The sequence below is a fragment of the Ascaphus truei genome, chromosome 10 (assembly GCF_040206685.1).
Source record: "Ascaphus truei isolate aAscTru1 chromosome 10, aAscTru1.hap1, whole genome shotgun sequence".
Classification (NCBI taxonomy): domain Eukaryota; kingdom Metazoa; phylum Chordata; class Amphibia; order Anura; family Ascaphidae; genus Ascaphus; species Ascaphus truei.
Window position 1 is genome coordinate 7285910 of NC_134492.1, and position 25213 is coordinate 7311122.

The window sequence follows — 25213 nt, forward strand, 5'->3', positions numbered from 1 at the left end:
GTAAGAAGCATGCACAAAATAACACAACAGACAATTTTAAATGTAAACTAAATGATCGATATAGAAAAAAAACAAATATTTGACTCTCTGCTCTGTCCTTTTCCCTCTTGCAGACCATGTATTACATGAAGAGGAAGACAGCGTGTGAATACCAAGTTTCCAATGATTTTCGTAATGACTGCATTTGATGTCAGTTTGATAAACTACACTACAAACCCCACTATTCAATATTTATTAACTTATATGTAGCAAGCATGCATATGTAATCACTGACATGAAAAATACTGTGCAGGGTCTATAAACCAGCAATAAAGAAACACTAAAGGTTTGTCTGATTAGAGAATCATTCATTTTAACACATGGACTGGATTATTAAGGTAAACAAATTAGATAAAATATAAATCAATACAGGGGATTTATTGCACTGCATACTGTAATGAGATGCTCATCCAGCTACCGGAATGAGAGAAAATGTGAAGAAAAACAATGCTTATTCAAGCTAAGAATTGTGACGTTTCTGTAGAGTAATCTGTATAGAACGTTCTTGCTATGTCTCATTAGGACAAATACAGGTTAAACACATTATAACCAGTATAATTTTGATATACTCATTTATAGACAACCCTACATTATGTTCTTCCATATACAGCAATTACAGACATTTCAGTGAAAAACAAAATCAAATAAACAGGGGGGGGGGGGGGGTATCTACTCCCAAAGGAATCCTTTGTACGGGAACCAGCAGAAACGCCCTGGTTCAAATAAATAAAATTAGAAATGTAAATAAAGTAAGCCATTAATGTTAGGTTGTGCAAAAAGGTTCACGAGAAGAGCGGCAAAGAACAATTATAAACGTGGGCAAAGTGTCATGCGGTCAGTATTATTCAGTAACCACAATATGTCGTGTTCTGTTTTGGGGAAAGCAGCATGCTGGTCAAAACCTGTCTGCACTTAAAAAATGACCGCATTGTTCTGCACTCGGCGTCCATATTTATTATAAGTAAAAAATAATATAACAATCTCACAATGTGAAGAAAAACATACAAGACACTTGTTTTCTCACATTCCTCATCAAATCATAAAATTGAAGTGGCATTTTCTAGCAGGCATACAATTAACACATTTTGTTCTTTAGTGATACACAGAAATAAATCATTGTTCTGGATATATTATATGAGCAGCTGTAAAATGTAAAAAAAATGCATGCAATCATTTAAATGTAAATGTAAATTTTGTTTAAAGTCTCATTTAAAACAAATATTTCAAACATCTTAAATTCTCTTGTTTTAAACAAGGCTTAATTGGATAAAACAAGAGAATTTTAGGAGTATTTATATATTTTTTTTTTAAACTACTTTTAAAATGTACATTTCAAACACGTGAACTATTTGAATAGTTGGTGAAAATGCCGCTTTAATATTATGATTTGTTGTACAATGCACAAACCTGGGAAGGAAACTGTAAAATTACAATGTATAGTAGGAACATATAGATAAAATCTTGTACACTTTTTTAATGATCTGGAAATAGACTGGATTTCTTCCAACATATTACCAACGACTTGCTAAGAAAGAAAATGGAAATTACAATTCCAAGTGAATGAGAAAATGACAGTACAAATAGGCTAGAGGAAAAACTACAATTAAACAAAATCCGATACAGCATGTAATAAAACAATCTTCAGACACCATTTTGCAACAACAGTTTTGAAGGATAAAGTCCTGTTTATCCTATTTACAAAATGGCCGCTTCTGATAGCTTGTCCCTTCTTAGCTTGAAAGGATAAGAATACGTTTCACATTATACAAGTGCCACATTATTTCTTGTGTGTCAGAAGCACTTGAAATATGTTGCAGGATTAACTTGCATACCAAGAATACACAAATTAGAGAAACAATCCCACATACTGTACTTATTTTTTTCAGGTTCACTGACATTTGAAGACAGGGATTCCCCAGAGCTGAACCAAGCTATTTTTAGTTCTGGGCACTGCCATGTTGCCAAGATACTAATCTGTGTAGTTTGCTTCCTATGCAGAAGTGTCCATCTCCAATCCTCAAGGGACACCAAACGGTCAGATTTTACAGATATCCGTGCTTCAGCACAGGTGGCCTCTCATTGAGCCACCTGTGCTGAAGCCGGAACCGATTGCGTCGCCTGTGCTGAAGGGCTATCCTGGAAACCTGACCTGTTGGTGGCCCGTGAGGCCAGGAGGTCGCCACCCCTGCTTCCTATGAGACGACCATGAACACCATCTTTGAAAATCTGGCAACTAAACCGGTAAGTATCTCAGGAACGAGGTGCTCACCCAGAGCTAAAAAGAGCAGCTCTAGGAAGACTTCTCTCCCCCAGTTCAAATTCTTCAATTTACAGTACAGTACAGGGAGAAGCGGCGGCTCAGTGAGTAAAGACACTGACTGACACTGAGTGTGAAGCAGGGGTCCTGGTTCAATTCCCGGTGTCAGCGCCGTGTGACCTTGGGCAAGCCGCCTTATCTCCCTGTGCCTCAGGCACCAAAAAACAGATTGTAAGCTCCATGGGGCAGGGACTGTGTTTGCAGAAACAAGCAGCGCTATGCAAGAAGAACTAGTATTATTATAATAACAACTTTAGTTAGGGGATTCTTGCAGAATAGTCTAGAATATTGGAAACTACAAGTGTGGCCCTCAGTGCAACAAGTTACCAAGTAGTGCACTACATGGACAGCAATGTGTCGGCATCGGGTGAGCATACTTCCTATTCAGTATTTTACCTAGTAAGAAATGCTGTTAGGTGATATTCAGAGGACATTTCTTTGCAAAATGAGTCTGTGAAGCAGTCATCTTGTAGATAAAGTTTGAGAAATAAAACTTTAAACTAAAAATAAAATTTTAAAAAAAATCACCTTCGAATTGGTTTGCTCAATTTGTGTGCGTTTCCGTGTTCGAATTTATAGACGAAGGTTCCACATCAAAAAGCAAAATGCAGAAGTTCAATTGAAAAAGAGAAACAAGTTTGTTATAGGATGAGTTTTGAGGCATTCTGAAAAATTGTACATTGAAGTCCAATTAAGACCAGGCTAAATTACTTTTGGTATAACAATCCACTGAGGTTGCAAATTGAGATCAAAAGACCGACTAGATTATTGGATAGTGTCGGTGAGTAGATTACCACACATTTACATGAAAGTTGATGTTTCCACTATCTACATGTGGAATTTGTCCCACTGTCTGTTGACTACTAAACACATGCAAAAGGTCTCATATACTGTGCTACAATTATGCATGCTACATCTGAGTTATACTTCACTGCAAGTGATGTTACTCTGAAAAAAAAAACATAACGGAGGCGTTTGTCTCAACAGAAGCTACTAAAATGCATAACAGGAACTACAACAGCAGGTAGCTGCTCAAGCAACTCGTGATTAAAATTAAAGTCAATACTCTCTTTAGAAAAGTGTGAGCCAAACCAATTTGTCAGTCACCAGTATTGGGCAGATGTACACTTCTTTCTGGCATTCTCAATAGCTAAATCTGGTTTATTTTCTAGGAAAACACTAGCCCTAAAAGCAAACACTCAAGAATGCAGAAGGACACTTGGCTAGCATAACACTATGGCTTTCTTCCACATTTGGGGAGTAGGACTGGAGGACCATACTCTCAAAGTGTTCTGCATGCATAATGGTTCTCTATTATGTCATAAGCATATGCATCTTTTGCAAGTGGTGGTGGTGCAAAAACAACGGGTGTTCACAAAAATGGATAACGCTGTTTACTTACTGTATGGTACACATTCATATTGGACCTCCAAGTATTTGTAGGTCCCAGGACATGGGTCAGGAAACACATCTGACCCTGTGACCACAACACACTGTGTTCGATTATTGCACCTGTAATTAGAAAAAAAGGTAAACTTTAGCTAGGTTTAAATAAAAATGCAAAAAATGAAGGGAAACTTATTTTTACAAACCTAAGTCATCAATAGTATTACCAACGCAAGACTGTACATAAGCAATGCTTACACATTATGGGAACTAGTCTAGAATGATCAATAAAAAAAAAGTATGGTGTATATGCAGCACTCAAAAGCAGAATATGGCTCGTCAAACGTTCTAGTTGTGCACAGGAATAATGGGGGGATCCTAACCCTCCTACACTATATTCTAGGAAAAGAGGAGGAGATTGCCAGCACTCAAAATAAATGGCAGTATAACAGGTTTATGCCAAAGAATAAAGAAATATATTATATATCAAAACAAGAGAGATGCTTTACAGCTTGTGCATTGCAAACAACACTAGACAATGTGTTTATACAAAGTGACACAATGGTTAGCAGTGAGAGGGATGAGGCGGGAAAGGGAACACAAAGTGGGGGATGGAAGGGAGGTTGAGAGGGTGAGGAAAATACAGAGGACACACTGGGTGATACAAGACACAGAAAGCACGAGTAATATGTGGGGATGAGGGGGCCAACGTTTCGGGGCAGAATGCCCCTTCTTCAGGCCCATTAACACAGACCCATGGAGCCTGAGGTACTTCCCTTATACCCCACCTACTGTACTACCGATCCCTCTGCTGGATAAAAATGCAAATTGGGTAGTGTCAGACAGTGAAGTCAGCACTCTCTCTTTTTTTGATATACAATATATTTCTTTATTCTTTGACATAAACCCGTTGTTGTACTGTCGTTTATTTTGAGTGCTGGGAATCTCCCCCCCACCCCCCCGCCCCCTATGCCTAGTCTAGAATGATGTAACTCAAGGCTCTGAGTAAACTAAAGTATTTACAGCTATAGCCTCAACAACCTGGACTATGCTAGCCTAAAATGTGAGTTATATTCAGAATAAAGTACAGTATATTCAATTTATCCAGTAAGCGGATCAGAAGAAAAGAAAAGTAATGTGGAGTAATTTTTTTCTTCCTCCGTAGGACTGACCATGTCCACAGTGCTGCACATAGATGAGAAGCGTTATAGGACAAGGACTGTTTGTAACATGCCTGTGTGCTGCGTACCGCGCGCTATACTGTAATGGTGACGCGCTTTGAGTCCCATTGGGAGAAACGCTCTATATGAAATAAAATGATTATTAGAATTATTACAATTCTCATATTCAGCGCATAGTGAGATTAAAGTGTCAGCCCTGTGGGTAAAACAAAAAAGCACATAAAAATTGATGTACGCTTAAATCTATACATCAACATCCTGTTCTTTTTTCCCTTCTAATCATTGTAAATGCTAAAATAAGCATTTATCACTCGAGACCACTCCTCTGATTTATACGGGAAAATAGCAGCCATCCTAAATTCAATCCAACGTCTGTTTTGGAGGCTGACCGTTCCAGATGGCAACATCAGAAAAATAATGAGTAACTTGACTGGTGCAGACACGGCCTGCAAGCAGGAGAACCTATTGAGAGTGCCAGCGTTCTTCCCGCCTGCAGAATAGTAATAAACCTATCTACAACCACTTCCTGTGAACTGAAGGATTCAGGGAGATTATCTGCGATTGTCAACAATGTTCTCTGCTCGAAAACAAAACTATACATATATTAATAGGGGCATACAATTGATTTTCATCTTGCTGTGACTTAAAAAAACAAAACCCCGCCCCATGTTTTTAGTTGATGATAATGTCAGGTGCTGGGAGTATTTGCAGAGACCTGTGATGCAATTTAACCTGTTCAGTGCCCTCATGCAATACGTAGAACGTCATTGGTCCCGGCATACTAGTGGCCCTACTGACGTGAAACCTACGTCGTGGGAAATACGGGTTTTCCAGGGGCCGGCCGGTAAGAGCTCACCAACGGATCCGGCTTGATGGACAACGAAGTGGAGCCCTCTCCACCTCAATCAGCTGGGGGGGAGGGGGCGCTCATGTTATCGTTGCTTAAGAAATCCCATTCCTGCAAATACCAGAGGTCTGATGGCAAACTGGTGCCGCAAGACCTCCGGCACTGAAAAGGTTAAAGATTTCACGATGGACCACGCAAAATGCTTCCATTTTTGGTAAACACCGATTCAAAACGGCATCTCCAAAAATGATTTCTTGGTCAATGTGTGTTATGACGACAACAAGGTGTTTCGTTTGCCCTGTCCATTCCAGAGCAGTACAACCCCAGCACAATGCGCTTGGAGACATGCTGCACAAGCTCTTCCTGCCAGTAGCAAAGTCTCAGTATCTAGACTTATTTCATAAATGTAACAAGAGGCCATTTCTTAGTATTACAACAACATCTACAACAATCCAACAAGTGACTTTTTGTTGGTCTCAATTTTATCCTTGTTGCCTCACACTTTCCGTGATTATGGATAAATTGCAATACATCTTAGAAAAACTCCAGCCAGAGCAATTTTAAACACCTCAATAAAGGGTCTTTACATCAATGCTTCCCAATGAAGGAAGTGATTAACACGTGTGATGGCATTTGTTCGGAGCCCCACATGGGACACATTTTAAAACGATACATTTTATGTACAGATTACGCTCGGTCCTCTGTAATTTTGGGAGTCTAGTAGAAGCGGACTTTTCATAGACAAGGAATCCGACTTTACAAACCAACAAGTAAAATAGACGACAGCAGAAAATGTTTCTTTTAGCGATTCACCCATAACCGTTCCTGAATTTTTAGTTCAAAGGTTATACGTAAAAACGAAAAGAAACTTGTGGATGCAAAACTTCATTATTTCTTTACACTCCAATTACTGCTCAGCGCTTCAAAAACACAGAAATCGTTTTGCATCATTCCGACTGTAATCTAAAGTTGCACAATACAAAACAAATTGCTTTTACTTTTGATTATTCCATGTTTGTTATTGCATGTTACCAACTGTGGAACGATGGAGGAGAGATTCTAAATGCAATCTATTGTGCAAAGTGTTTTAATCAATACTCTTGTTCAACTGATTAAGCTGGGCCTTCTGTCTTGGCAAGATAACATTAGTTTCCCTCGTCATGCTCCAAAAACTATTGGGAATCTTCAGCAGATCATTAGATATGCTACAATAAAGAGATGGTGCTTTCTCGTTCTTCCTTAAATGACTTGTTCACTGCTCTATCACACCCCATCTCCACTGGCACTGCCTTACTATTACAGCTCCCCTGAAACCTGCACTTCTGTATGTCTCCAGGCCATCGGATGCCATTTTCAATCGCGGTTTCGGCATGAAAATATAAATTAAGAAAATTTCATTATCTCCTGCCAGGGGCCATTATTCAGCACTATTCTAAGGAAGATTAAAAATGCAGCATGGAAATGAAAAGCTTCGTGTATCATGACAGCTACATAAAACAGAGGCTGAACTAAAATATACAGTGCTGTCCTTATAGAGTATATTCTTTCAATATTCAGCAGAATGGGATGTGTCACAGCACAGAACCGGACGGGCTTCAGCTTCATTTTACAAGCTGAGAAACGACTTGCTTCAATTAGCAAAAGGTTGTTGCTAAACTGCTTCAGCACAGGTGGCTCAATCCGTGGCTGAGATCTCGACTGAGCCACTGATTGAGCTACCTGCGCTGAAGCATGGATATCCTGAAAACCTGACCTGTTGGCACTCCAGGACGTGAGTTGGTGACCCCTGGTATAGATTATAATTTGCAGTCAGTTTTATTTGCAAAGGTTCATCAGTTGAGTATAAGCAGGAGTCACAAATGTATTAATGCAAACATCAAAAGCCATCTTAAATTACAATGGTAGAAAGGCTGTTACATAACGGAATGGTTCCACTAACAATTAAAAACAGGCGGGTTTTACAAAGTGGGGACTGCGCCATTCATACGGAGCGTGGCAAACCCGTGGTCACTGCGCCATTCATACGGAGCGTGGCAAACCCGTGATCACTGCGCTTTTAATACGGATCCTGGCAAATCCGTGGTCACTGCGCCATTCATACGGAGCCTGGCAAACCCGTGGTCACTGCGCCATTCATACGGAGCCTGGCAAACTTGTGGTCACTGCGCCATTCATACGGAGCCTGGTAAACCTGTGGTCACTGCGCCTTTAATAGGGAGCCTGGCAAACCCGTGGTCACTGCGCCTTTAATACGGAGCCTGGCAAACCCGTAGTCACTGCGCTTTTAATACGGATCCTGGCAAACCCGTGGTCTCTGTGCCTTTAATACGGAGCCTGGCAAACCCGTGGTCACTGCGCCTTTAATACGGAGCCTGGCAAACCCGCGGTCACTGCGCCTTTAATACGGAGCCTAGCAAACCCGTGGTCACTGCGCCTTTAATACGGAGCCTAGCAAACCCGTGGTCACTGCGCCTTTAATACGGAGCCTGGCAAACCATGGTCACTACTTAATATGATGTGTCCTGGAGGTCGGTGAAAAGTCGGAGTAAGAATATACACTCACATGAATGCTCAGGGAAAACTAACTGCAAAGTAACCACGAAATGAAGAAACTAAACAATGTCATTAATAAAAAGAACAAATATCCAAAGATAATCCTCTTAGTTGCTACCTAAGAATTCATTCAAACGTCATTAAAAAACAAACAAAAAAACATATTTTCACCAACATCTTAATTTAGAGTGCTCTTGGGTTTACAGTGCAGAATATGATTTATGGCTGAGAAGTATACACTTGCTACAGTACCTATATAATAAATAAATTATTTTGCATTCAATTGGAGTTGGCTGGTTCTAGAATATCTGACGTTCACTGCTTATAGTGTCTTGTGATTTAGTCCAACTATCATTATCGAAACCCCGTTATTGAGAGGACAGATTAAAAACACCCTAACGGACTTGTTTACACATTGCTTTAGAAACAGCAATAATAAACCCTGTATCAGTTCCCAGAATGCATTGCTGATGTCTGCCACCAACATTGGGAAATGACTTCCAGAAATCTTCACCTACTGCCATCTGTATTTGCAAAAACATTTACATTTAGAAGCAAGCAAATGGGAACTCACAATAGGACGCCCTATTTAGTTCAATTTAACAAGGAACTTGATACCAGACTGTACAAAAGATACAGTATAATAAGACACGACCTTGCAAAACCTTGGAAGCAATCTCTGACTTCCTCTCAATAACCCCGGCTAATTATCTGCAAAGTTAGAGGCCTCGTGTGGCAGGTCATTTTTCTTGCAATGGGATTTTTGGGGGCTTTTCAATATTTAATTAGACTGGTTATGATTGAAAATCGAAGTGCATGTATGTGCAGGAATTTTCATGCCCGCTCCTCCTAATTATGTTTAGATTGGTCATCTTAGAACCATCTTCCTCTTATAATTCTTTACTCCTTAAAGATCATTCAAAGGAGAAAATATTTTTTACCTTTATGGCTCTTGTGCTCCACAAATTGCTTTTCTGGCCTGTTAATTACCCACTTAGAGGATTAGAGTTTGCAGTAATGCAAAAGAACCTGCATTTAGGGCGCGTTTTTCAGGATGAAAAAAATATATAAATCGTTTTATGTAAAGTTGCCCCGGAGAACAAGCTTTTTTTTGGTTACTTTTTTTTAATCAACAGAAACCATACAGAAAGATCTCTGTTGATTCCAGAGGGTAATGGTGGTGATTCATTTGTGTAACTCAACAAACCACTAGAGATAAGAAAAGCCAGCACTGAATTAATTATAATGTCTGCAGCTAACTAGCATCACATCCCTCCTACATGTTAAAAAGCTTTTTTGAAAGATTTTGCATACTTTCAGTAGTGGGCATATTCTATGCCTAAATTGCTAAAACAGAACGACAAATTGAAATCTTTGTAAGATGAGCTGGAGACAATCTAGGTCGGGGGAGATAGTCATATTTTGGTGTTTGATGTGGACATGGACAACCTCATTTCCAGCTTTTAAAGTAGTATTCAGCTTATTTCCCTGCCACTCCTGTGCACTCCTTTGTGCGATACCACAATGCAGATATGAACTTACACTTCAGATGAGACAGATCTTCCATTGCTGCAGATAGTGACACCAATGAAAGTGTGCAAAAACACGCACGCACACACACCAGGTGTGGCCAAAAATATAAATACTTAAGAGGGAGACAGAATTTTTTATGAATTAGTCACGCGTGTTAAGCGAGCACCAGGAGGGGCGGGAGGGACAGGTTCCGAACAGGTCCCAGCTATCAGAGAGCTTCTAGTTCCCTACACTCCCATTGTCTCACTTCCATCCGCAGGTGAAGGACTCCGAACAGTTCCCAGAATCTCAACTTACTCTGGGGCCCGAGCTTCTAGCCACGCTGCTCCCACTCTTTGGAACAGTCTGTCTCGTACAGTGCGAGAAGCCCCTCTCCGGGAATCTATAATAACAGGCTCAGACCTACCTATATACCCAGGCATTTAATGATCCACAACCCGTCATTTAACAGCTACCGTACCGTCCCATCCTGTATTGTATCTTTCCTCGTGTTTGGACTCTTTTTTTAACCCTAAATGTTTTCTTCTTTGCCCCTTTTTTGTAACGGAAGTGCTTTGAGTCCCATTTGGAGAAAAGCGCCATAAAAAATTATTATTATTATCAATACTACATGAACAAAAAGTAACCAACAACCACTTTATAATGACTTATACATTCTAATCCTGAATGGGCCATTACCTACATTTCTGCTAATGCCTCAAATCAGACTTTGTTCAGTCACAGCTAACCAACAAGGATATTATTCCAATCAAATAGATCCAGCAGTTACTAATTTCAACATTAACTTGACAATACCCTATATTTAAGTACAGAAATGTTTCTTGCTGCATAGCAACGTATTTATTAATTCTTAAAAGAATGTCTGCTGTCAAGAGGTAAACTGAATTCCTGTCAGATCCGTTTATATTCTAATCCTTTTATCAGAATGCTTAACGCCGCAGGAATTTCAGGAGTTTACACAATTAGTGGCCCCATCTCAGCACTGCTCAATACGGAATAATGTTGGGAGTAAATCAGATTCTATTCAAAGCAGCAGCGGGAAGACAACAGGGAGGGGATGATAAGAAAGCAGCATGGCACTGCAGAAGGTGTTCATGGTAACTGAACAGAAACTCTCATGCATTCAGCGAACATTTCACTACCCAAAATGCAGCTTAATTTTTACTCCCGGTACCTGCAGAATCTAACTCCGTCTGTTACACTTTCTAGAAACGATTAAATGCACAAAGAAAATGATCGCCTTCTTAGCCAAGATTTTAGCATGAAAAGTGCAGTACATATTTTTGCCAAGACAGATGAATTTAGCAAGAGTTAAATGTTAGCATTTAAAAGAGAGGACTACAGTATGTGAGGCTGTGCTCAAAAGAAATATAGCAAATCCCCTTCTGGTATTAAACACGGATACAAATCTCTGACAAAGCTTCCGGAAAGATTAGTTTCTTGCCGATATGCAAATACATACAAAGTGAGGAAAAACTGGCCCGTGGAGCCTAAATCCATAGTCACAATCACTTAGAAATAAGAGGCTGGCTGTATAACTGGAGCTCCCACAAATGGCTAGCATTATACAACGTAAAAACAAATAACAATGTGTATGTTATTACTATATCATAAATGTAAATGTGTGTTATATTAAACCGATTATCCATGTCCATTACAATAAAAAGATGCTAAAAAGGAGAAGTAGGGTAATTGTTTGGAACTTTTGAATTTAGTAATAGACACCTGACAAGCAATGATCAAAAGAGCACTCAATACAGAAGGCTATTAACACAAAATAAGAAAGGATTCTGCAGATCGAGACTCCAGTAGTTACAATTTAAATAGGGAGAACAAGAGACTGGTAACCACATCACATCCACCCTCATTGACACCGTTATTGCGTCGTGAATTAAATCAAACTAGATAAAAAAAATCTCCTACTCCAAGAAAGTAGTGATGGGGAAAAAAATTAAAATAAATTATATTATATTAATTATATATATCTAATATACCGGTATCTATATATATATATATATATATATCTATACATCTAATATATCTATATAATATCTATATATCTATATCATATATCTATATCTATATCATATATCTATATCTATATCCTACCACTGAAGTAGAAAGGTGCCAGGCAATGCAAAAATAAAAATTCTACTTTACAAGCCAAATTCCTTTTGTCAATTCTATTTTGTTACACAAAACGCCTACATAACGCTAACTTCACACATCTGTAGGTAACTGGAGTATATTTATATATTTAGGAAACAAATTCGTGCTATGTCTTTTGAATCGGAGGATGTGAGTTTTATATGTACCCCCCTCCACCCCAATAAAGGGCTACTAACAATACTGGTCTATGCTGGGTCCCGCCTCTGGTTGCTCTGGGGATCCATACATCATGCAGGGTTATAAGGATGGGGAGTGGGGTCTGTTCTGGAAGGTCAGGTTCCTGAGGTGCAGAGGAGCGGATTCTCGGGACTGTAGATGGTTAATACAGTGATAGCATAGACCAGGCCCCCTTGTTTACGTTGCAGACAGGGCCAGTACCCCCTTAAGGAGTCTCTAAAGACAGAAAGAGTCCTGTACAGTTTCAGTAAGAGGAATATAGCCCACCATAGCGGGTCTCAAGAAAAGGGATCCCCAGGGTGCCTGCTGGTCTGCTCTATCTGCGGATTAATGCTAAAGTTCCTCACCAGTCTGTGTGGAAGTGGCAGTTCCCAAATACAGACAGCAAGGCATTGGGTCAAGAACCATTAGACCTATCAGGATGTTCCCTAGGGGCCCCGAAAAGTCAGATCACTATACGGTTCCGTAGAGGCATGGGTGGTGGGGGGGGCGGGTCCCACAACTACCCAAGCAACTAAGTCATAGAACCTCCATCAAAGTGTTGAGTGGGCACAGATGGAAGAGACATACTCATGTACGTCTCTGTATAAAAGGCTGTACAAAGTGTGAAGATATGTCTGAGTGGTCCCCGAGTTGGGGACACAAATAAATGACAGTTGTACTATAAAAGTTCCTGTCGCCCATTATTTCCCAACCTTGCTACCTCATCGCCTAGCCGTCTGAATGCCAGCACCCCGAGTCACGGTAACCAGTGCTGCAGTCTGAAATGTTGCAGCTAAAATGTTAAATTATATTAATGTGTGTAACACATTGTTACAGTTTTCAGCGCACTAGACAGTCTGCTGTTAGTAACAGCAACAGATCTGCTTGTGATACTTTGTTGCCGAAGGGCGGAGCTCAAAAAAGTGTGTCAGAGTCGGTTTCAAAAGAGGAAGTGGATATGACTGTCTAAATGGTTGCTGTAGCAACCAAAGGATGATTAGTACGTTAAACAAAAATTATTAAAAATGGCATTAACATTTTTTTTTAAATGCAGACGGTATTACCCAATACTATAGAACTGATTTATTTTATTTAAAAATAGGATTTTTAACGTTTTGCTGCTTTAGAGGACATAATTATGACATAAGAGCAGAATGGTACAGCAGATTATATGGATGATGCTTTTAATTAGCCTTTGTTCAATTTTGCTCCCTTGAAATCAAGAGGAAGTCAAATAAAAATGCTGCTTAGTTTGATTTAGCTTTGTTCGTTATAATAAAATTGTGAGTTAATCTAATTGGAAGAGATTATTTCTCATAACGAGACATGCTTTTGTGATATCCGTGTGTATGTAACGAGACAATTTCTGCTTGCATGACACAAAATGCTAGTACATTCAGGAGCTGAAATATCATGGTGCAAATGTGCAGCCGCTAGAGATGGAATATCTTTATTCCCTTGAAAAGCAGTGGAATGCCCGGTATTTTCTGCTACCCAACAGGGCAGTTCTGTGTCCCGCATTTGCGTGACACCATCGTACTGTTCGAGTGGAAATCATAACAGGGATGTAGAATGAGCTGGAATTCCAGGGATTTTGAAGTATGTGAACATCTTGTTTTTGACATGGAGCGAAACTGTGGGCGGAAATAGGAGCCGTGTTTCCAATTGTGCTTCAGAGAAATGCTTAGGGACACAACCTTTATGCTGATGTAGGGTTGCTATAACTACCGAAGATCATGTTCAGGGAACTCGGGTGATAACATGTAATATGTAGCCAGGGTCACGACTACGTTTGAGTGAGCTCCATTTTCCTTTTATAGACTAAACCTTTTCAAACATGTTTCCGCCAGATAAAGTGTTTTTAGTTTATTTTTGTATCATAAATTACTTGTTAATGTAAAAATGATAGGTGCAATAGAGCATTTTGGTGCTGCTAAGTTGGCATTGCCCTCAGCGCTTATATTGGTGAATATCAGAACAGCAAACCAAACTGACACCAAGACCTCTGTTTTCATGACAGCCTGTAAAACAAGCTAAAAACACCCCGTTTGGAGTACAAGAATCTAGCTGATTGGGCTATAAAACATTTTGAAACTGAACATTTATATCAACCGTTTTCATTTATGAATATTCCTGAACGGAAACATTAGACAGAGTGAAGTGTAAAGTGGAATGGCTTTCTTACTCCGTACACTGCATTCCAGTCATCGCAGGAACGTGTGTTATAGGCTCCGTTCATCGTGACCTATAAAATGTTAGACTGAAGTGCATTAAATATCTGCTAACACCGTGTGCAAGCCGGGGAGTACAAGGCATTGCGCTGTGAAGCGGCAAAGACAGTGCTCTTCGGAGAAACTAGCACACACTCTTATGTCACTGATATAAACAGGGTGAGGACTCTAAATAATACATAGTGAAAGAAATCCCTCATATGTGAGGATTTTACTGCATTGTAATGTTCTTCATATTCAGCTCTTGATACTTTCTAACAGAACGGATCTATAACACTGGTTTGGATACGTATTTTGTTCTGTTTTCAGTTGACTATACAGATTTGTATAAATTGCAGCTTTGTACACACGCCTTATTTTTTTGGTCTTAAGAGTATTCTTCACTTCCTATCAAAATTATTTGTAGCAGAAAAAGTAGGAAAAACCGCTCTAAATATAATAATTTCATTTTTCAACATTTTTTTCACACTGTCTTGACAACGTCTGTCCATTTAGTTGGTCCAAAAACATTTATATGTATAACCTGCTTTTAGCTTCCTTTTCCCATGGTGACAAAATATTTAATTGTGAAATTCTAATAGACGAGACAAAAATAGAGGTAAAACCGATTATTTATAGTGACTGTCCATGGCGCTTTATTCCTAGCCAGAGAGCTGCCTCTAAAACCCTTTGTTCGCATTGCATATTCCTTAGGATTTGTTATTTAATGTATTGCCAATTATGCCGTTAGACCTACATTTTCAAAGCTATTATACATACAATTGGAAACGACCTTTAAAAATAGAACAAACAGTTACACGGCAGGGTACATTTCACTCCACAGTTGTAACTCCAATACAGGTTCCAAGCAGAATTGCACCTTTCAAACCTGCATAGTCAGAGCTAACAATATTCTGCAGGGTTTAATATAAAGGGTGTTATGAAAAAGCTTAACTGATCCAGAAGGTCATCTCATCACCTTAACTGCACCGGTGAGCTCCTTGTTTAGTGCATGTTACATTTCCCTTGCTTGGAATCTATCACAGTCAATTAAACAAAACCTGCAAGCTCACCAATCTTTACTAAAAAAAAAAAAAAAGTGGCATTACTACTTTAATTGGAAGAGAGACAGGTATTCGGTGAAATATTTACAGAGGTCAACGCATTTCTTTAATGCAAAAACTTAGTGTTCTGTCACAAACTAAGTAGAAAAGGTTGTTGCACGATTGCTACAGTATATCGCAAATAAGAAAACAACTTTCCCAACAGATTGTGTTTTCCTTTTGCAGTCTGATAACCAAATTGTTGTGAAATCCTTCAGCAGTTTTCAATTTTGAAGATATTATGGCATTTCTACTTAAGCTCCATCTAACCATGTCCTCCGGTATTGTATATTTTCTGAGTACTTTGCCACCACACGTGGTCTCTATTCCATGAACCATAACAAACCACACTTCTTTCAGTACAGAGGGCTTCCATGTCAATCATACCTCGAATTGTATAACAAAGTAGCAGATGTCTGGACATTCATTTAATTGATATCTAAAATTAATTGTTAAATTAGACACGATAGCTGCTAGGGTTGGAATATAAAGCTGCAATGTCGTGTTCTGATACAGCAGCTTATATTAGTCACTGGAAGGGAATGTCCCCGATGGACAAGAATTAATTTATAGTTATTGTCCACGGGAAAAAAAAAGTAATAGCTTTGGAATTGGGGTCCTTGGAGCAAATAATACAGTGACTATGATCAGAGATGCCTGTGGCTCATTATGGGGGTAGAGAGCAGCTTAGCTGCTTTAAAGCTTTTACCTACATGTTTTCCACCAAAACAGATGACTCACCGAAGTCTGTATTAATTAAGTGTGTGCGTGTTCACTCTCCTCAAATCATAGATAATAGATTTTGGGAGAGGTCCAACAGTACAAAGAGAAACATTTAAAATACTTGTAACATTCAACTTGCATGAAATGCTAAACAGAATCCACATGCCATTGCATAGATATGAACTATACCTGCTAATTAAAATGAGAAAACGTTGCACATACGTTAAACTTTGACCATTACAACCATTGAAATATGCAACACTCGAGGAACAATTTAATCTTACTTAACAATTCTTTGATTTCTGTGCTATCTAGTTGGATATTCCACATTTCCAAACGTCTTTAATCTCCTGAACACTTCTGATGTAGTTAAACACTTCACGCATGTTTGTGTGTAGAACACAGACCATCCTGATGAAGTCAGCATTTAAATTGGCATCAACTGGGTTTGAGAAACTGCATGAGTGACATCAAACAGTCTGGCAGGAGCAGCTGCTTTGCTATTCATGAATTTCTGCTTTTTGTTCACACAGGTTATTTGCAAGAAAATAGCAGTTTATAAATGAAATACAGACTGAATTTTATGTTTAAAAAAAAAAAAAAAAAAATTAAATGCCTGCCATCTTAAATCGCCATACAAGAAACGTCTATGCATAGGTGATACCCGCGCAGCTAGGAATGCCACCGACACATGCAGGAGATTTATAGCTGGACTGCTAGGCAGGTTTTAAACAGACTGGTTTTCCATTGGATAGACCACAAACCACCTGTGTTTGCTTAGGTTTTCTGAGTCACAATATTATCCTTGAATGTTTCTATTGCATATTACAGCAAAATAGTACTTTTTTTTATTATTGCTGAAACTGTTGATACATTCAAAAGTATCTTTGTTTCTGCAATAACGTAATCTAACTTCACAACAGTTCCTGCAAAGTCCTTGATCCAACCCCTTTAATCCATGGACTTTTACATAGCAGTCTGCTTTCCAAAGTTACAGTCAATGAATTTTCTATAGAGCCATGAACCTTAACAACCATTTTTTAATTGCCCCACACAGGAAACCACATCACTATTAATTCCACAGCTACAGTATGAAATAGAACTGTTGCTTCTCAATCTTTTGCACTATTAGACCTCTCAGCTATTTGGCTAACTGCTCTGCGATACCCAATGCAATTAATTATATTTTTTGATGTTAATAGTGTCTGTCAGTTTCAAGCTTAACTGTTCTTTGATGAATATTTAAATTATATTTGAATAAAAATAATGTTCGTTACATTTTATATTCAGCAATCATCACAGCTTAATAAAGGTCTCCTCAGCCAACACCAGGATAAATGGGAACATGAACGCATAAATAACATTTCCAAATCTCAGTAGATGGTTAAGCCCAGTAATGTAGATAATGTAACCAAGAAACATATGGAAATCTAAATGGTCTTCCATTCTGGCACTGGCCCCCAAATACATTGTTATCCATATAAAACAAACACACATTGTGGTCATTTAGACAAGTTTGTGTAGTTAAAGAGGACGTCCTCACAAAAAGGCCAACATATTCTCAATTTCATTCTGCAACTGAGCTCACACCTTAAAGCAGCAAAACATGTGAAATATTGTGTTTTATTTTAATATATCAGTTCTGTAGTTTTAAAGAGTTTTAATATACTGAGCATCCTTTAGCACACGTCCCCAGCAGTGCAAGATCTTTGTAACACTTTCCTGGTTGTGATCATTTGTTGCCAATGTTCCCAGCAGTTTGAGCTGCAAACTGTAACAATAGATAATGTTACTTTAGGAATACAAATACATTGTAGCTACCGAGTTACACTGACTGAAGGATTGATTTGAATTGAAACGCGACCATTTAGTTAGGAACACAGCCAGGATTTTGATATATTTATAACTGGAGGACAAAACTATTGCCAGCTAAGGTAAGAATGTACAATTATACATCGTCACATGCTTAAAGAAAAGCATAAAGAGGGGGGGGGGGGATGTAGGGAAATGCAGTATTGATGCTTTAATCACCAATCTGGAATGTTAATGAGCCAAGAGGACAAAGGACTTTGAATGCAGCAGTGAATTCAATCTGAACCCCTTCAGTGTACATCTGAGTTGCCACAAAGGCGGACAGCCATTGGCGCAGCAGAAGGTCAGCTAAAGGGAGTGAGCAGTTTGGTGATGTTAAAGTTTCTCTATTTCATATCTGAAACTCACCAGCCCTTTTATCCCCTGTACCCAATTTTCCAACTCTATCTGTCCATGAAATGTCTGTGAATTGACTGTATAACCTCTGTTCATTTAATGTACTGTAACCATGTATTTTTTTATAGCTCTGTGCCCAGGACATACTTCAAAAGGAGAGGTAACTCAATTTATTACTTCCTGGTTAAACATTTTTATAAATTAAATTAATGCAGCAAATCCCTCCTACAAAAAATAAAAAATAAAAAAAGAAACCTCCACCGTATTGCATGTAACAATGGTTTTTCAGACAAAAAGGTGACACATTGTGTGCTCATTTTCATGTCATTTCCCAGAATCCCTTGCTGCAGTGGAAGCACTGTATGCTGGGGGATAATGGTGAAAGGCAGGGTAGCAGACCTGCCTAACGGCCGTTCTATACTGTGTGCGGCCGTGTACGTGCCGCATGCTTTTCGTGTATGCTGTGAGTGAAGGTAGTGTGTGTGTGTGTGTGTGTGTGTGTGTGTGTGTGTGTGTGTGTGTGTGTGTGTGTGTGTGTGTGTGTGTGTGTGTGTGTGATTATGTATTAAATAATATTTTTTAAACAAAAAAAATATTGTAATAAAAATATTTTTTATTTATTTAACTGACACATACACACAAACATACACACGCACATACACATACACATACACATGCACAAACATACACACACACATACATACACTCATCCATTACAGCGCCGGTAGCAGTGCGAAATCATTCATTTCTTCTCCCTCGTCGGTCTGCTCCGAGCTCCCTGCCGTGCGCACGTGTGGCCCTATTATAGAATGGCTGGCTATCCTCAGCCAACTAAAACTGCCGCCCGCACCCGCACTATAGAACCAGCCGTAGACATGTAAATGTGCAGCAAGCACTCCAATATAGATATCCAGAAAGGCCTGGTGCTAGTCCCATAAATAATGTGTAAAGAGAGTACGTTACCATCCAGCAGGGCAGCAGAACAGCAAAGTGAGGCAGCACTCAGAGGTAAGTCAGCAAAAGTCTTACCTCTGAGTGCTGTCTCTCTTTGCTGTTCTGCTGCCCTGCTGGATGGTAACATATCCCCACACACACTTTTTTATTACTTGTTTTTACATAATAATTGGAAATAGTGGAGTTCCTGGAGATGGACTGTGCCTTTTCAATATCCAGGGACCCCACAGTTAATAATTACCATGGGAGTTGCAAGTGACCGGCGTTCCTTCTGGGAAAATATGGCAGCTCAAATCTTGCTGGACACAGGCCAACAGATAACGGCAACGTCACTGGTTGTGGCTTGGCATTGGTTAAGTGCAGAAGCCATGTAGAATTCCCTAGAGATGGGGTGGCCAAACTCAGGCCTCAAGGACCACCAACAGGTCAGGTCTTCAGGAAATTCCTGCTTCAGAACAGGTGGTTTAATCAGTGGACAAGTCAACAACAGCCACCTGTGCTGAAGCAGGGATATCCTCAAATCCTGACTTGCTGGTGGCCCTTGACTGGAGTTGGCGACCGGTGCCCTAGAGCAAGAAATGCCAACCACCACGGAAATCATCTCGGTAACTATGGGGTCCCTGGAAGTGAAAATAAATGAAGCACCGAGGGATCACCGGCTCTATCGTCTCTCACTCTAGTGCGACACGGACAAGAACACTCCATTTACTAGTGCGACACGGATAAGAACACTCCATTTACTAGTGCGACACGGATAAGAACACTCCATTTACTAGTGCGACACGGATAAGAACACTCCATTTACTAGTGCGACACGGATAAGAACACTCCATTTACTAGTGCGACACGGATAAGAACACTCCATTTACTAGTGCGACACGGATAAGAACACTCCATTTACTAGTGCGACACGGATAAGAACACTCCATTTACTAGTGCGACACGGATAAGAACACTCCATTTACTAGTGCGACACGGATAAGAACACTCCATTTACTAGTGCGACACGAATAAGAACACTCCATTTACTAGTGCGACACGGATAAGAACACTCCATTTACTAGTGCGACACGGATAAGAGCACTCCATTTACTAGTGCGACACGGATAAGAACACTCCATTTACTAGTGCGACACGGATAAGAGCACTCCATTTACTAGTGCGACACGGATAAGAACACTCCATTTACTAGTGCGACACGGATAAGAGCACTCCATTTACTAGTGCGACACGGATAAGAACACTCCATTTACTAGTGCGACACGGATAAGAACACTCCATTTACTAGTGCGACACGGATAAGAACACTCCATTTACTAGTGCGACACGGATAAGAACACTCCATTTACTAGTGCGACACGGATAAGAACACTCCATTTACTAGTGCGACACGGATAAGAACACTCCATTTACTAGTGCGACACGGATAAGAGCACTCCATTTACTAGTGCGACACGGATAAGAACACTCCATTTACTAGTGCGACACGGATAAGAACACCCCATTTACTAGTGCGACACGGATAAGAGCACCCCATTTACTAGTGCGACACGGATAAGAACACTCCATTTACTAGTGCGACACGGATAAGAACACTCAATTTACTAGTGCGAAACGGATAAGAACACTCCATTTACTAGTGCGACACGGATAAGAACACTATTTACTAGTGCGACACGGATAAGAACACTATTTACTAGTGCGACACGGATAAGAACACTCAATTTACTAGTGCGACACGGATAAGAACACTATTTACTAGTGCGACACGGATAAGAACACTCCATTTACTAGTGCGACACGGATAAGAACACTCAATTTACTAGTGCGAAACGGATAAGAACACTCCATTTACTAGTGCGACACGGATAAGAACACTCCATTTACTAGTGCGACACGAATAAGAACACTCCATTTACTAGTGCGACACGGATAAGAACACTCCATTTACTAGTGCAACACGGATAAGAACACTCCATTTACTAGTGCGACACGGATAAGAACACTCCATTTACTAGTGCGACACGGATAAGAGCACTCCATTTACTAGTGCGACACGGATAAGAACACTCCATTTACTAGTGCGACACGGATAAGAACACTCCATTTACTAGTGCGACACGGATAAGAACACTCCATTTACTAGTGCGACACGGATAAGAACACTCCATTTACTAGTGCGACACGGATAAAAACACTCCATTTACTAGTGACGGTGCACGGTACAGAAGACCTAACAATGTATACAATCTATAACCATCTTGGCACAGCCCTGCCTTCAATATCCCTGCTTCAGCACAGGTTGGCTACCCCCGAATTAACGATTAAGACTTGACCGTCTTTCTTTATTAACCCAAGGTAAAACGGGTACAGAGTACAGGGCTCCTTCACTGTCTAAAGAATTCAACTAGATAGATCATGCAATGAAGAAGCTGCCCTGTAATGCTTACTATATATTTTTTAATGTGTTTTTGTCCCTGAAGTCCTCAGGAATTAAAAAAACTTTCGTACCCAAAATGTTGTAGGCAGATATTAGTGAATTAAACTATTTGTAAAAACAATTGGGTGCGTTAGTTAAGCAACAGATAGTGTTCCATTGCATTCACGGTTACCCTGTTTTACCCAAGGTCTGCCCAGTCAAATGGGAGAACACAATCTCTTCTCACTCTTATGAACACAAATCGTTTGACGGTTTGTAGATATTGGAGGTCAGTAATAGCCACTGTGGCCATGGGGACCAATACAAACTATCCTTCTCCGGTTTGGCTCAGGGAATTCGTCAGCATAAACTACACACTAGTAGCTCCAAGTGCCTTTCAAAACGGCCTCTCCGAATGTTCAATTATAGATAACGGATGTATGACAAAAACAAGTGTGCTACTTCCATTACTTCACTTGGGTCATCAGAGGGCCTGCCCTTTTAAAGTAAGTCTATGACCGCTTGAACAGATGTCCCTGGTGGCTCAACAGGAGTCTACCTCCGAGACCGCAAGAGAAAGCAAGAGAAAGCAATGCTTAAAGGTGATAGAATAACGGTCTTAAGTTTTTATGTATTTAATCTATGGCCTGGATTCCCTAAGCTCCTTGATATCGTTGCTGTTAACGTGGGATCGAGCTCCAATACCCCTTATCGGAGCTTAGTCTACCTCCCCTTATGTCTCTAAAGGTCTGAAAGGTTTAAATCCACATTTCTGGTAGAGATACAATGCTGGATGTAATATCAAACAATAATATATCCATTCTAGAATGTTAAAATGCTTAATCTGGGAGATAACCTTAATGGACAATCTAAATAATATGATGGTTTGTCAGAGGATTACGTTGTGTCTTCTTAAGCTCCCATGGGTTTTGGCCATGTCCCAAAAACACTGCCCGGCAGTATGACTATACAGAAAGGAAAACTAAACCGCCTCCAACAATAAAAACCTTGAAATAAATGCTGTATAGGCAAATTACTTCTAGCTGGACATTTTAACATTAAAAGCAATTAAATTGCAGCTACACAAACGTCTGCGGCACACAACGTTGGTGTTTCCTACTAGAGCGATGTCTACAGACATCTAAATCATTCAAACGTAAACCTTAGAAGGTAAAGTTATGATCTCTCCCGCAAAGATGGCAACTTTGAACGTATTTCTCCAATGGTGTCGACTTGTTTTTTCACTGGTTCCCATGAGCTCACAACACTGAAACTGAAGCACAGATCAGGAAGATTTTATGAAGAGAGCCTGAAAAGTATCAGAGTGATCTAGTGGCACCTATATTAATTATTTCATTAACTATTAGAAAGAAAATAGAGATTTTCCATATTAATCTTATTTTTGCATTTTTATCATGCTGTCCTTTATTCTTGTTGGAAAAATAGATATTTTGTACATGATTTTAATACTGTAGTTACTAAATTAAAAATAAAGCTTAATTTCAATTTTTTGCTTCCAAGGAACAAACAAATCATTAAAAAAAAAAAAAAAAAAATCAATGAATATTCTGTACAAATCTGTGTAATTCAGGGGTCAAAGCACATGCCTTCATGAACAGGAGATGCTGTACCTGCATCAGTTCCACTAGCCGCGCAAGACTCATTACACTTAACGAAAATAGAAACAGAAGCCCACAGCTGAATGCCCAGAATGACATTCAAATCCTTTCCAAACGGTATCTGTACAAAGTATAACCATTTGCTTCCAAAATGTATTTTCTTTGCCTCTGTCACTAATTATTGTGCAAATAACTCTGTAGTTTAATGTCAGAATTTAAAATGATAAATAACATTTGCAGTGTTCATTATTATCGTCATCGCTGCTTTACAGGACTTTAACCCATTGTTGTATTGTAGGTAGTGCTTGCAGCAAAAGCAGTATACATTGTATAATTTGAGGCTTTAGAGCATACCATTTTCAGTATAATTCTCGTCTAAATTTAAAAAAGCTACAGTACTTCAACGTCCTAAATTATAAAAAAAAAACTTTCAATTGTTAAGTCCCAAACGGTGCGTGAATTTGTCTTTGGTGCAAACCCAACATCCCATTACAAGATTACCATGCTAAGGAGTATATTCAAGTGATAACTGCTATCCCACTTTAATGAATATACAATCGCAGTCTACAACTTTGAATTGCTATTTGCGGATACCAAAACTAAATTAAACAAACCTGTCAATCCAGCAGCTTAAAAAAGTGATTATTATTAGTTCTTGTTAAGGTAATGATGTGCCAAAGTTCGCTTCGCCTACAGTTCAACCAAACTTTTCTAAAAAGTTTGAAAAATTAAAGGGAACGGCAAAATGTTTGAACAGGCGAGAGTGAGGATCAATCATCTCCGGTGTATTCAGTTTAGCGCATCTCTCCACGCGTTTACGGGAGCTATACAAGTCCCTTGGCAATCTAGTAAAATAGGACTGAACCTCATCTGGCCAAGTTAAAAATTCGACCTAAAACTTCTAATTCTCTTCGACAGTCACTTTGGGATGGACTTAAAAAAGGGTAAAAGTTTTGATCAAACTGTAGACGAAGTGAAGTTCGGCAACTTCTTGCATCAATTCATATTTCTTACAATGCTAAATAAAATGGTATTTTGTCTAAACAGTCCATTTTTAAACATTATTCTGACGTAGCGGTTATATAGTAGCTGGCCTAGGAGATTCTCATAAACAAATATTGTGACTTGTGGTCTTACAGAGAGGAGATCATTAGAGAATCGGTGGTGTGTAAACTGGACGCAGGAAAGATGGAGAAAAACTGTGTGATAGGATGAACAGTGATTGGCATTAAGGTTTGGAGGAGGAAAATGAAGGGAAGAGACCACAGAAGATATTATTTTGGCTCAGAGTAGGCACAATGACATAAAAGGCTGGAACGTACAAACAAGTGGAAAGAAACCCACAGAATCACTCGCCAATAAGGAGATTTCAAAACATTGGGCTTTTTTTTTTTTTTAAATCTCCCAAATGGAGTTAAAGTAACATGGTAAAGGCGGTTTATAGAGGATTTCCCAGCATACAGCCACTAGGTAAAACCGTTCAAGCCTGAGCAAGCCACTGAATGCTGCGAGTTCAGCTTGACCTTTTCTGAAAAGGATAAAATGACACTTCACTCGTGGAAAATGTGTCACATGTTGTCTCTTGTTAAAACCAAGTTGGAGAAGCAGCAAGATAACAAGACCCTTAAAGTCAAGTGGTTCCACATCATATGCTTCTCCAATACCCTGAAGAGCGTTATAACGCAAGGTAGGCAAGGTATTTCATATTCACTAGAACAGGGGTAGCCAACTCCAGTCCTCAAGTGCTACCAAAGAGGTCAGCTTCTCCGGATATTCCTGCTTCAGCACAGGTG

General features: G+C 39.5%; 1 protein-coding gene across 42 annotated transcripts in view; it reads right to left on the reverse strand.

The window, feature by feature from the left end:
* The window catches only part of ADGRL2 (adhesion G protein-coupled receptor L2), a 141318-nt gene that overhangs the window by 40805 nt on the left and 75300 nt on the right, over positions 1 to 25213 (reverse strand). For 30 of the 42 annotated variants that reach the window (XM_075615683.1, XM_075615684.1, XM_075615681.1 and 27 more), the window contains exons 4-5: positions 3759 to 3868; positions 2885 to 2899 (exon numbers count right to left, since the gene is read on the reverse strand). In XM_075615683.1, the coding sequence (XP_075471798.1) occupies positions 2885 to 2899; positions 3759 to 3868 (125 nt within the window). The remainder of the gene's footprint in view (positions 1 to 2884; positions 2900 to 3758; positions 3869 to 25213) is intronic. The other 12 variants (XM_075615685.1, XM_075615688.1, XM_075615725.1 and 9 more) reach the window with 1 other exon arrangement.